Raw genomic sequence first — 13,924 nt, forward strand, 5'->3', positions numbered from 1 at the left:
TGTTTGTCTGAGGAAGATGGCTGCTTGTCTGTGCAAAGAAGCAGTGCATATGTGGAAAAAATTTCGGAGTGTCTGTCTGGTATCTCAGAAGTGGATCTAATTTACTTTGATTTCAGTAAGGCATTTGATATGGTTCCACATGGGGAATTATTAATTAAATTGGAAAAGATGGGGATCAATATGAAAATTGAAAGATGGATAAGGAACTGGTTAAAGGGGAGACTACAACGGGTCTACTGAAGGGTGAACTGTCAGGCTGGAAGGAGGTTACTAGTGGAGTTCCTCAGGGATCAGTTTTGGGACCAGTCTTATTTAATCTCTTTATTACTGACCTTGGCACAAAAAGTGGGAATGTGCTAATAAAGTTTGCGGATGACACAAAGCTGAGAGGTATTGCTAACACAGAGAAGGACCGGGCTATCATACAGGAAGATCTGGATGACCTTGTAAACTGGAGTAATAGTAATAGGATGAAATTTAATAGTGAAAAGTGCAAGGTTATGCATTTAGGGACTAACAACAAGAATTTTAGTTATAAATTGGGGGCACATCAGTTGGAAGTAACAGAGGAGGAGAAGGACCTCGGAGTATTGGTTGATCATAGGATGACTATGAGCCGCCAATGTGATATGGCCGTTAAAAAAAGCTAATGCGGTTTTAGGATGCATCAGGCGAGGTATTTCCAGCAAGAGAAGGAGGTGTTAGTACCATTACACAAGGCACTGGTGAGGCCTCATCTGGAATATTGTGTGCAGTTCTGGTCTCCCATGTTAAAGATGGATGAATTCAAACTGGAACAAGTACAGAGATGGGCTACTAGGATGATCCAGGGAATGGAAAACCTGACTTATGAAAGGAGACTCAAAGAGCTTGGCTTGTTTAGCTTAACCAAAAGAAGGCTGAGGGGGGATATGATTGCCCTTTATAAATATATCAGAGGAATAAATATTAGGGAGGGAGAGGAATTATTTAAGCTTAGTACCAATGTGGACACAAGAACAAATGGATATAAACTGGACACTAGGAAGTTTAGACTTGAAATTAGATGAAGGTTTCTAACCATTAGAGGAGTGAAGTTCTGGAACAGCCTTCCAAGGGGAGTAGTGGGGGCAAAAGACATATCTGGCTTTAAGACTAAGCTTGATAAGTTTATGGAGGGGATGGTATGATGGGATAGCCTAATTTTGGTAATTCATTTGGCAATTGATCTTTGATTATCAGCAGGTAAATATGCCCAATGGTCTGTGATAGGATGTTAGATGGGATGGGATCTGAGTTACTACAGAGAATTCTTTCCCGGATGCTGGCTGGTGAGTCTTGCCCACATGCTCAGGGTTTAGCTGATCGCCATATTTGGGGTCGGGAAGGAATTTTCCTCCAGGGCAGATTGGCAGAGGCCCTGGAGGTTTTTCACCTTCCTCTGCAGCATGGGGCCCAGGTCACTTGCTGGAGGATTCTCTGCAGCTTGAGGTCTTCAAACTATAATTTGAGGACTTCAGTAACTCAGACATAGGCTAAGGGTTTGCTACAGGAGTGCATGGATGAGACTGTGTGGCCTGCGTTGTGCAGGCGGTCAGACTAGATGATCATAATGGTCCCTTCTGATCTTAAAGTCTATGAGAAGCCTGGCATTAGATAAGGCTCAGGAAGATGTTTCTCTAGAGCAAATTCAAATTGGTGGTCAGGTAAAAGCCCTAACTGAGGAAGGAAGGGGACATTCTTGGTGAGTGATAAATTGTTGGCTAGTAAAGCTTGGGGAAGTAAGTCTGACCCAGGTAAAAGTGATGTGCTTAAAGTAACTCAGTGTAGTAAGACACTATTTGTGGAAAACAGCAGTTTATCTGTTAAGGGAAGGAAAGACTAAGTTACATGAGCCTAGGCTGCCTTCTGAGCTGATGGCTTTGTCTAATCAGCAGTTTGGGAAGGTAAGGTTAGTGGAACATGAGTATCCCTACACCTTACCTGTTACCAGAGTGGGAAACTGTGATAGTGAAGGAAATGTGCCTGTGTCTGTTAAGGGTAATGACTTGCCTATGAAGGGAGCTACTCCAATCTCCAAGCAATTGTCCGTGAACAGCCATGAGTGCTGGGACAAGAGAAATGATATCCCAAGCTGTGGTGTCTGGTAAAGGGGTATGTTTCTCTGGCACTTTTCAGACAAAAGAAGCCTGTCAGCCTATGATGGTTAAAAATGTATCAGTTGATCCAGATTCTGGATACAACTAAAGCCCAAGAAGGAAGTGGTCCTGAATTTGTGTCTGCTAGGGATGATGACATTGTAACTATGTTGTATCCAGTTAATGTCATAAATAACTCCCAGAGACCAAGCGATTCTGGTGCTTCTATTTTGCCTGTTGCTAGTGCGTTGCTGGGTAAACAACCACCTTGACTGATCAGGGCACAAGGAAAGCATGAAGGTAATTTAATTCTGAGGTGTATAGAGCCGCTGACTTTGCTTTAGAAAGACCCCAGAGTCCTCACCCTCAGCCAGAACCTGCACCCCTTCCTGCACCCTTGCCCCAGTCCTGATCCTCTGAACCCCTCTGTCCCAGCCCAGAGCATCCTCCTACACCCCAAACTCTTCATCACCAGCCCCACCCGAGAGCCTGCAGCCCCAACCAGAGCCCTCACCCCCTCCCACACCCCAACCCCAATTTTGTGAGCAGTCATGGCCCACCATACAATTTCTATTCCCTGATGTGGCCCTCAGGCCAAAAAGTTTGCCCACCCCTGCTTTAGTTTAGGAGCCTCGAATGGCGCTCACCATGTTCTGTGTGTCCGAAGCTGCCAGAAGCTAGCCAGAGCTGCAGATGTGTGCAGCTCAGCCTGGCATGTCTGCGTACGGACCGTAAACACCAGGATTTGGGTGACACTGAAACGGGGACCCTTTCTCAGCAGCGGGAGGCACCGAGCTTGTTACAGGCAGTCCAATACCGTCGTTAGGGACTGGATCCTGGCTGAACACTCCAGCAGGAACCCAACCTTTCACCAGGGTCAAATTTATTCAGCTCAACCCAGCCCAGCCCAGCCTCACAGGAACAAAGGACACTGGCCTAGGCAACCTCAAAGAATCTGTTGGACTCTTGAGTGGGTCACCCCCCTTCCTTTGGTCAGTTTGGGACTGCGATGAGGTAATGCTCACCTGACTCGGGGGGTGGGTGGGTGGGAGGGAGGCAAAGCCAAGAGGAAAGAAAGAACATGATACAAGGGAGATACTTTGTCATGCTCTTCCCCTCTCTTCCACCTCCACCTACAGACATTGCCACCAAGTGACCGAAGCGCTGATCGAAGGGGAGAGCCTGGCCGAAGGGCAACCAGCCAGCCTGTGGTGAGAAGCATCTGAGTTTGTAAGGGCACCGGAAGTGTTACGATCAGCTTAGAATGTGTTTTGCTTTTGTTTCAGTTGACCAAATCTGACTTGTTCTGCTTTGACTTATAATCAGTTAAAAATCTATCGGTGTAGTTAATAAATTTGTTCGTTTATTCTACCTGAAGCAGTGCGTTTGGTTTGAAGCCTGTCAGAGACTCCCCTTGGGATAACAAGCCTGGTACATATCAATTTCTTTATTAAATTGACACACTCGTATAAGCTTGCAGCATTCAGCGGGCATAACTGGACGCTGCAAGAGGGAGGATCCTAGGGCTGTGTCTGGGACTGGAGATATTGGCTAGTGTCATTCAGTTGCGAAATCCAAGCAGCTTACATGCCAGAGGCAGTGCGTGAACAGCCCAGGAGTGGGGGTTCTCACAGCAGAGCAAGGTAAGGCTGGCTCCCAGAGTCAAGGATTGGAGTGACCTACCAGATCACCAGTCCAGATAACACCAGGGGAACGTCAGAGGGGGCCCGACCCAGGCACCGGGAAATGTGGGGGGAAGGTGTTTTCACTGGGAGCAGCAAATGGGGAGAGGAGCCAGGATACCTCAGGCAGAACTAGGATGTGTGTGAGATTCAGCCCTGGGCAACGGGTCAGCACAAGAGCACAACGGGCTGATGCACAGGCCATGAGCTGTGCCCAGGCCTCCTGGTGGAGGGATGAATTTCAGCCTGTGTTCAGAGCCGGGGGGAGAGGGGGCTGCTTACACAGTTGCGGCCCTTTCACAGATCCACCTGTAAGCAAAACTACAGGGTCCATCATTCCACAGGCCGTTGTCCAACAGGTGGGCGCAGTTCTCATCACCATTTTTGCTCGTGAACAGGTTATTGGGCTCCCCTTCATTCCACTTCCTGAATGAGAAGAGAGAGATGAGCTCTTAACCCGCTGACTCCCCGTCCCAGAGGAGATACACCCCCAGTAAGCTGGGCCCCACCTTCAGTGTAACCTACAGCAGCCTTGGGGTTCATTTAACTTATGCTCAGGCCCTGGTGGGGTCCTGGAAAGCTTAGAACAGCCAGAGCCCAGCAGGGCTCCAGCCCCTGCCCCAGGAGCTGTTGTGCCAGCTCTTCTCCAGCCTCTTTATGCTGGTTATATCCTGGGCGAGGGTCGGGGAGGAGATTAAGGCTCCTTCAAAATCCCTTGATGCTGCCAGAGCAACGTAAAGAGCCCTAAAGCAACGGAATATTGGGCCCATTGTGATGTTGCACCCATATGATTAAATGTATAAATGTATCATTCTTGTACCTGAAACTAGAAATATGAAATATAACTCTGAGGTCCTATTGTAATTATGCAAAGTGTGGGCCATTAATGGTGGTTTGGAATCTTGATGGCTCCCATCACTTAGGACAATTGGTTGTAAATGGCCCTGTTTACTTGCAAGCCTTCCTGTGAGTCAGGCCAGGCAGAATGAAGGCTTGGGGGGTCTCACAGGACATGCGACCATGTCACCTGGTACTGGCATCCATCTTAACCCTGGGGCTTTTCCATTTGGAAGGAGGGGTGGGGTCCCAGAGAGACAAAAGATTCCTGCCAGGTGCCAAAGCTATCTAAGGGAGTGGAACAGAACAAAGGAGTTTCCAGTCATGAGAAATCGCCTAGTTACCACCTGAGCTGGAGCTAACAAGAACTGTACCAGGGGAAAGGATTAGCCCAGACAAGGAAGGAGTCCAGTCTGTGAAAGAAGCTTATTGGAACATCTCTGAGGGTGAGATTTTATCTGTACTCAGTTTCTTATTGTCTTAGGCTTAGACTTGCGGGTTTTGTTTTATTTTGCTTGGTAACTTACTTTGTTCTGTCAATTATTACTTGGAACCACTTAAATCCTACCTTTTATACTTAAGAAAATCACTTTTGCTTATTAATTCATACCTGGGGGAGCAAACAGCTGTGCATATCTCTCTATCAGAGTTATAAAGGTGGACAATTTATGAATTTAACCTGTATAAGCTTTATACAGAGTAAAATGGATTCATCTCGCTTTTGGATCCCATTGGGAGCTGGATGTCTGGGTGCTGGAGACAGGGGCTCTTCTTAAACTGTTTTCAGTTAAGTCTGCATCTTTGTGGCATGTGGATCAGACCCTGGCCCTGTGCTGGAGCAGACTGGCATGTCTGGCTGAACAATGCAGTGTCCTGGAGGCCCAACCTTACAGAGAAAATGGGCTCAGAGATAGTCTCAGCACATCAGGTGACAGTCCCAAGGGGGTTTCTGTGACCAAACCCGTCACACCCATTCCATTACTTTAATCCAGTGCTAGCGGGGATTAAAGCAAATAGAGGGACCAATATGGCTGCCCATGATGCCAGGCTGAATACTCTGCATGGGGAGTGGGGGGGGGTGTTGAAAAATTTGCACCCCAATCTCAAGAGTATGTGACATTCCCCCTAGAGGAGACAGATCTTCTATACTGAAGTATCCAAACGAATGTGGGGCCAGAGACAGCATTACCTGCTCACAGGGAAGGCATCGTGATTGGACCACTAGAGGATAAGAGCCTACTACTAGTTAATGGCATAAGTGTGGGAGGGCTGCGCTGTTGAAGGCCCTGCTGCAAGGGTAGAGGCTGCTACTCACACACGCCGTGGCAGCACGAGCTTCCCCTCACCACAATGTCTCAGACCAGACCAGCCTTGGAGAGACCCCTCTGTAGGCTGAGAGGGGCGCTCTGTCCCTGTGACCCATTCCATCCTGCAGACAGCCTGCAGTTTGAACATAAGCAAAAACTGGCAAAAACTTGAATGGAAGAGGAGCAAGCCTTAGCCCAGCTGGAGAAAGAGGCTGATAAAAGAAAGAAAGAAGCTGCTAAGAGAGAAGAGAAAGCTCGTAGGGGGTGTCTGGAGCTGCTGGCTGCTGAGGAGAAAACTCGACAGATGCAACAGGAGACGGCTAGACTCCAGCTCCAAGTCAAAAAAGCAAGGGGAGAACAGCAGAAACTGTATCTTCTTGAAAGTCCAGTTTATAACAATGTTGGTATGTTGTATAACTCTGAGCAGTTGTCTAGGTTTAACCAAATGTACAGGGGTGAGCTTGAGCCAGTTCGGACCGGTTCACAGGAACCGGTTGTTAAATTTTAGAAGCGGTTTTAGAACCCCTTGTTAACCGGCTTCCCTGCGAGGGAAGCTTTGATGGGCTCTGGCTGGGAAGCCTGTAATTCCTCCTCCTCCTGGCCGCCAGGGGGCGCTGTGCTGCGGGAGCCATGCGGGCTGCCTCCTGGCCCTGTTGCTGCTGCTTCTCCTTGGCCCTCTGACCCTGTGGCTCCAGCTGCTGCCTGATGGGTCTCCGGCTGCGTCCTGCTGCTCGGGCTGCTCCCAGCCCCTCCCCCCGGGGGAGTGTCTGCACCCCTCCCCCGCTCCCCCTGCCCCAGCCAGCCCCTGTCACTCTCCCCCAGCCCCCCATCTGCACCCCTCCCCCGCTCCTCCCGCCCCAGCCAGCCCCTGTCACTCTCCCCCCGCCCCCCGTCTGCACCCCTCCCCCGCTCCCCCTGTCCCAGCCACCCCCAGCCAGCCCCTGTCACCCTCCCCCCGGCCCCTGCCTGCCCCCCTCCCCCGCTCCCCCTGTCCCAGCCACCCCCAGCCAGCCCCTGCCCCCCTCCCCAGCCCCCTGCCTGCCCCCCTCCCCCGCTCCCTCTGCCCCAGCCACCCCCAGCCAGCCCCTGTCACCCTCCCCCAGCCCCCAGTCTGCACCCCTCCCCCGCTCCCCCTGCCACAGCCACCCCCAGCCAGCCCCTGTCACCCAGCCCCCTGTCTGCACCCCCTGCCTGCAGCCGCCCCCTGCTAGCCCCTGTCTGCATCACCTGCCCACAGCCAGCTCCTGTTGCAGCCAGCCTGTGTCACACTCCCTGCCTCCAGCTAGCCCTGCCCCATGCCCCTGCCTGCAGCCAGCCCCATGTCCACTGGTGCCCTGTAGTTCCCAGGGCAGTAACCCTGCACACCTGCTTCAATGAGGGGAGGGCATGGAGCAGCTGGGACCCACACATGTGCACACCCTAGGGTGACCAGACAGCAAGTGTGAAAAATCGGGACAGGGGATGAGGGGTAATAGGAGCCTATATAAGAAAAAGACCCAAAAATTGAGACTGTCCCTGATCACCACCCACACATGTGAAACGGAGCTCATTTCTAGTTCAGCCCCATCTTTTTTAAAAAGAACTTTAGGTAGGGTTAAAATACATCTGTATTTTCCTGGACATGTCAGGCTTTTCGGTTCTTAATCACCTCCTGGGAAAATATGGACGTATGGTAACCCTATTGGTACAAAAAATACATGCTGTCGCACATCCCTTAAATCAGAACTTTTTATAGGGAACCCGTTGTTAAGATTTTGGCAGCTCATCACTGAGTAACAGTACATATTTTGCTACACCTAGAAGCCTGAGAATTCACCATGAATAATAATTACATACAACACAAAAACAACTTAAAATTTGTTAACTAAACATTAACTAGTTGACTCTCTCAAACCCAAGTATTCACTGTGTTTATGGGGAAGTGGTAGTAATGAAGTTATATTACAATCTTAGGAAGAAAGTGCTAAATACAGGATAAGGATTCAGGAGTTGATGACTCACAACCTTGTACTCAGAATTCCACTCCACAACAAGTAACAGGTTTTTAATAACAATTAGCATCCAAACCTCATGCCAGTGGGGGGTCTCACAGCCATTAAGCACATGTATGAGAGATTCTGTAGCATGAGAACATCTGCAGCTGAGGTAACAGGACAGAAAACAAGGGAAAAAACTCATCTCCTGAAGGTAATGATTCTAGATTGTTGCGCGGTCAAAACAATGCCATTTTTAAGAAAGCTATTTTTCATAATAATGCATTCCCCTATCATGGTGTCTCTATAAGGCGGAGACTGGGAGCTAAGAAACGTGAGATTTATAAAAGAAAGTTTTCTATAGAAATTTGTCCTTGTGCAATCAAACTGCTATTCCTCAAGCTGTTTCTGATGGTAAGTAGTATTGTAAGAATCAAATATTTTTTTGCAGACACACAATAGGAGGTTAAATATAATGAAAAAATAAAATCATGAAATTCATTTTTCATGTTTTTGGTAAGCACAATAGGAAAAATTACTTTAATATAATATGAAACTATTTAACATTCATGTTTGTAAAACTCCTATATTATACTGAAGATATTAATTCACGTGAGTATCTAGGGAAACTATTTTCAAACTAAGAATCTAAATTTTTCTTTATGTAAGTAATGAAACCATATTACAAAGATGAGTTTAAAATTATTTTATTACAGGATTCAGTTCACATTAGCACACGGGTACTCAAACTTCATTGCACTGCAACCCCTTCTGAGAACAAAAATTACTACATGACCCCAGGAGCAGGGACCCAACCCTGAGCTGCCCAAGCCCCACCAACCTGGGATAGGGTGCCCCAAATCTTAAACCCAAGGGCTTCATTTAAGTCTTTAGTGCACACAAGACTTAACTTTAGTCAGAAACAATAATTTAAACAACTTTAAATAAAAGTAGCCATAATTCGTGATATTGCCAAACTGCCAAAAAAATTAATCAAGTGCCATTACCTTGGCAGGAGAAGCCAATGGAAAGCAGCAACTCAGTTACAAAAGGACTCTGTTACTACAACGACAAAAGGAGCAGCAACAAAGAGTTTTAATTCTCCACTGCCTCATGAGATCTTCCCTCTTTCCCTTAATATGGTAGAGAGCTTATCAGATTTGCTGTCCTAGATTCACTTTAGATCTCTTTGGTTTTACTGCTTTCCACATAGCTCCTCCCACTGAACAGTTGGGTTGCAGACCTTCCACTCAGATGTATTAACTTGTGTTTATTTATATTGCTTCCTGCATATATTTCTAATTCTACATACAAGTCTCTGTTTTGTTCCTCTAGACCCACTGCTCTTTGCAACACCTCCTAATCAGTGTTGGCATCATAACAAGGAGGACCCCAAGCTAATGGAAGGAGATTGGCAAGGAAAAACACCCCCAAAAACAAAGGCCTGAGTTTCCCTCTTTAGCAGTACCACTGCCAGAAGAGGTTTGGGGTAGGATTTCTAGTAGTAAATTGTTTCCTCACTCTCTGGTTTCACTGGTGCAAGGAAGACTGGGTTGAGAAGTTCATCTTTTCTTTCCCCCACTGAATACCATTCCTGAGAGGGATACAGGACCATCCTGTGAAATGCAGAACTTGCACGGGACACAGGACCCCCAGAAGACCTTGCTTAGCTAGTGCTCAAGCAAGGCCTAGTTTTAATTTGGCATCATTTGAGTATATTTATCTCTTCTGGTTATACAAGTACAAAGTTTCCCAGAGATCTTAAATGTTAAAAGTTAACATACAAATAAAAGCCAGGGAGAAACATAAGGGATATTTATTTAGTTTAAAGACCATCAATTGTTTTCATTTCTATTACTACACCAGTCATATTACATTTTGGCCACAAATGATTGTCATTTGTTGGCTGGTTCATCCTTGAATTATTTCTTCATTCATCACTAATAAACAAATATTTTACTTAAAAGAATACAAGTATGAAACACTGAGTGGAGAGCAACAAGTTACAATGAAGTAATGCATTGGTGGCAGCCTGTTAAACTCACAAGAAAAAGATTTCAATGATTTAGGATACTGCAGCAAAACCAAATGACAATCATTCTCAATTTCTGTATAGTATCTGGAGATGTTTTACAGGTTCAGTGCAGGATGAGGTAGTCATTTATGATCATTCAGTGGCAGAGGCAGGTTGAAGTGTAATAAATGCTCTTAGTGGTAATAAGAACAGATCATGAACGAGAGTGAAATTCAAGTTCTAAATAGCACTTAACAGACAAAAGAGACTCTTGGTTTTTAGATCTATATATTACCAGATTGAATGTAACAGGAATTTCACATAGCACAAAGATCTAATCCTGGATACAGAAATTTACAGACTGGTTTGTCAAACTTTGGTGGTTTGCTAATAGCTGGCCAGTCATATGGTGCTGGCTTCTTCCGCCTTACTCCAGAGTCCAAACAAGTTGTGGTGCATCAAAACTTCCTGACCCCATTACTGGATTTGGCTTTAGTCACAAAAGGACCTCCACAAAATCCTGCCCAAGCTATGCTTCAAGGCTTGGCTTCTCCTCTCCTAAGCTCCTCTCTGTAAGGACTGTTCAGCTACACCATACATGTGCTCCAGAAAGCCAGTGACTTAATTTCCTGCTAAATGGTGGGGTGGTCAGGCAAATACAGCCAGACTGCTACCAATGCATTAAATAATTTCCTAATATTACTTTTTCATATAAGCAATTGCCATAGGGAATGTAACAATCAAAAACTAGAGAGGTGATGGTCTATAAAATCATGAATGGATGGGCAGGAAGTCCACAAGAACCTCTGTATTAAGATGATGTCCAAAAATATCAGAGTGTGTGTTAATTCCTGCTCAAAAAGTTTATTCAGTAATTTCTTTGAAGAATAAGTTGTTGATTTTTGTTATAACTTGACATGATTCTGGTTAAGAATGCAGAGAAAAAAGCAGCTAGAAACATATTTCACAACTTTCTAATGTGGAAAACTTTGCTCCTCCATTAACTTAGGTGAAGGTAACAGAAAGAAGTGATCCCCCACAAGTTTAATCATTCTGTATAAAGCACTTACAGCAACCGATATTGTAGCCAGGCAATGATAAACAAAGTTGAACAAACCAGAACAAAACAAAACCTCAGATGTGATTTACACTTCCCATGAACCTGTCATTTCAATTTATAAGTTTGGATACAACACAGTGAAGCTTGTTTTATCCAATTCATGCTCTTTTAGATCAAATATACAATGACTTGGGCAGCATCCCTACCAACATAGCCACACTCTGTGTGGGTGAATCATTTAATGCTGGGATTTTTAAAGAAGCTTAAGGGGATGTCCACAACCCACTGACTTTCAGTAATCTGATTCCCTTAGGCTTCTTTGAAAATCCCTGCCTTAGATTATAAGAGATGTACCTAACTAGTGAGGAAGGGAAAGTTAGTAGTGAAATGGTGTTACCAAAATAGTGATATTTCACTTCCTCCAGAGATATTCATGGATGGTTTTATGAATTACACTAATTGTTAAATAGTGGAAAAAGTTCAAGAGAAGACAAACCAAGTTTTAGCCCCTTCCACCCCCCCCCCCAAACAGGATATCCAGTATCTTCTGTTTTACACAAATGACCACCTTCTTTCAGTGGGGAGTGTCTGGCTTGCTGGGGGAGAGGGAATAGTGCTTTATGGGCCAGGGAGGGAAGGGGAACAAGGCTTAGAAGCTACTGCAAAAGGGGGAGTGAGTCAGCTTTGCAAAACTGACACACTCAGGGACTAGAAAGGCTGGGGAATTCAAAAGGGGCAAGCCTGGCAGAGGAAGCCTCTTTTCCCCAGACCAGGCGGAGCACAACTCACCCTTCCTCCCACTGAGGTGGCAAAATACCAGGTTCGGAAGGACCTCCTGTGGGCATCACACTAGCCACTTCTTTCTAGGGGGGCTGGGAAGGAATTTTTCCCTCACCACCAGATTGGCCTAGGTGGAGTGGGGGTTTTCCCCACCTTCCCCACAGCAGGTTCAGGAAGGGCTTTGTTATGGTGAAGAAGGAAGGGTGTTAGGCTATTATGTCACAACTCATCATGTAAGTGGGGGTGGATGTCCAGGGCTAGTACTACAGGGGGAAGGTATACAGTGACTGGATAAATGGCTTGGTAAAGGACTTAAAAGGGAGGTGTTGGTTAAAGGAATGGAATTGGGGGAGGGGGGGAGAAATCGGGGCGCCTATGACTGGTATGGCAAGGAGCCAACCCCACTTTCTTATAGGCCACCTTAATCCTCATTTGAGAGTGGGGGGAATAGTAAAGTCGCAGGATTGGGTTGGCTGGTGGACCTGGATGGAAAAAAAAGCAGGGCTGGCACAAGCCCGCCAGGTAGCTATTGAATGAACATGAAGTTTCCTGCACGTACACTTATCTGCCCGGTTGTTCCCTACATCTAATAATAAAGTTGTGGCCTGATTAAAACCATACCAAGTGTCTCCTGTCCTTCTTTCGGTATAGCTGTACAATACAGGCTACAATTCTAAGAAGCAGGAGAGGCATAAGAACATTCAACAGCACAGGTCAACAATCTTTCTGGGTGATAATCTGGCAATACTATAGTGAGTGAAATTCTGGCTCATTGAAGTCAATGGGATTTTTTGCCACTGATTTGACTATGTTCAGAAACCATGACGGTAACTTTAGTAAAAGAATGATGATGTCTAGAAGTATCTACTGAGAACAAAATCAATGTTTAAACTAACCTTAATCTGCAGAATGATCAGTTCTTCCATATCGGAAGCTATTAGACAGTTACACATAATATAAATAGCTGGTTAAATTGTAACATAAAACAAACAAGTGAAGCTTATTTGTGTTCATCATCTAAAGAGTTAAGTTCCAAAGGAACAGTTACAGAGAAGTATGCAGGACTACACTGCCATTTTATTGAAAAAAACCTTGTCTGGTGGTACAAAGTAAAAACTGGAATAGAGGAAAATAAAACTAGAAGACTGGGGGTATTATTTCAATTCTGTATAAACCAAAGCAACAAAAAGATGTAAAAAAAACCAAACAAAGACCATTAAAAAAGTTAATTCAGCCACCTATATCAGAAGAAAATTCAGGTCACTTACTTATTTCTAACTGTCGCTGTATCCGTCCTTTGCTGCGTTCTGGAAACTGAGTCTGGATCTTATTGTATTCTGTCATGACCTCCACAAGCTTCCAGGACAATACCGAGTGCTAGTTTTGAGGAGTAAAAGTATATAGTACATTATTTTACAACAAAATGCACTTGCCCTTCCCCTTCCCTCCCCCCGCCCCAAAGTATAAAATAGTATGTAGGCTCCAGCAAAGTCCAACCCTTTCCTTTCCCCACCCCACAATATTGTGTGTCTTCTGGAGCTTAGTTGATTTTGTTAAAATCAACAGATTTCCCCATGCGTACTTGATGATCATACCTGTGTTTTTTGTATCCTGACTTCAACTGATGTTCGATTAGCATTCCCATCTTGATCAAAACTTTGTTCAATAGCTAGGAAGAATATAAGAATTCATGTTGTAAGGTGTTAAGAATGCAACATATAGTAAAAGTTTTAACATAAACATTTTATAAATCACAATTAGTATTGTTTTTCTGTTTCCTACCCACAAAAAGGTAGTTTCTCTTTAAAAAGAGTTTCACCACATAATAAAAACTAAACCTATTAATGATCTATTCTTAACCTTGCATTCTATAACTCTTTACACAGTCAAATTAAAAACAAAATTTTTAAAAGTATCTGTTTGTTGATGGGTATTATGTCATCTTTTGTGCTTGGAAGGAGCCTAACAAATTGGGGTTGCTACTACAATCTGAATAATAAATGTTGTTTGCTGGACAGAGGGATTTTATTAAATATTACCCTTAAACCTAGAAATCTACCATTGAAGAAAAGAATGACCTGAATGTAATCTAGTGGCACTAGAAAAAAAACAACGTAGTTATGTTTGAGTTGACATATGCTGAACAATTAAGAC

General features: G+C 45.0%; 1 protein-coding gene across 1 annotated transcript in view; it reads right to left on the reverse strand.

Annotated features, from left to right (window-relative positions):
• The window catches only part of LOC123353390 (syntaxin-2-like), a 48,499-nt gene that overhangs the window by 24,515 nt on the left and 10,060 nt on the right, over positions 1–13,924 (reverse strand). Inside the window, exons 4-5 of the mRNA XM_044994421.1 lie at positions 13,366–13,439; positions 13,039–13,147 (exon numbers count right to left, since the gene is read on the reverse strand). Of these exons, the coding sequence (XP_044850356.1) occupies positions 13,039–13,147; positions 13,366–13,439 (183 nt within the window). The remainder of the gene's footprint in view (positions 1–13,038; positions 13,148–13,365; positions 13,440–13,924) is intronic.

The sequence above is a fragment of the Mauremys mutica genome, chromosome 20, assembly GCF_020497125.1.
Source record: "Mauremys mutica isolate MM-2020 ecotype Southern chromosome 20, ASM2049712v1, whole genome shotgun sequence".
Taxonomy (NCBI): domain Eukaryota; kingdom Metazoa; phylum Chordata; order Testudines; family Geoemydidae; genus Mauremys; species Mauremys mutica.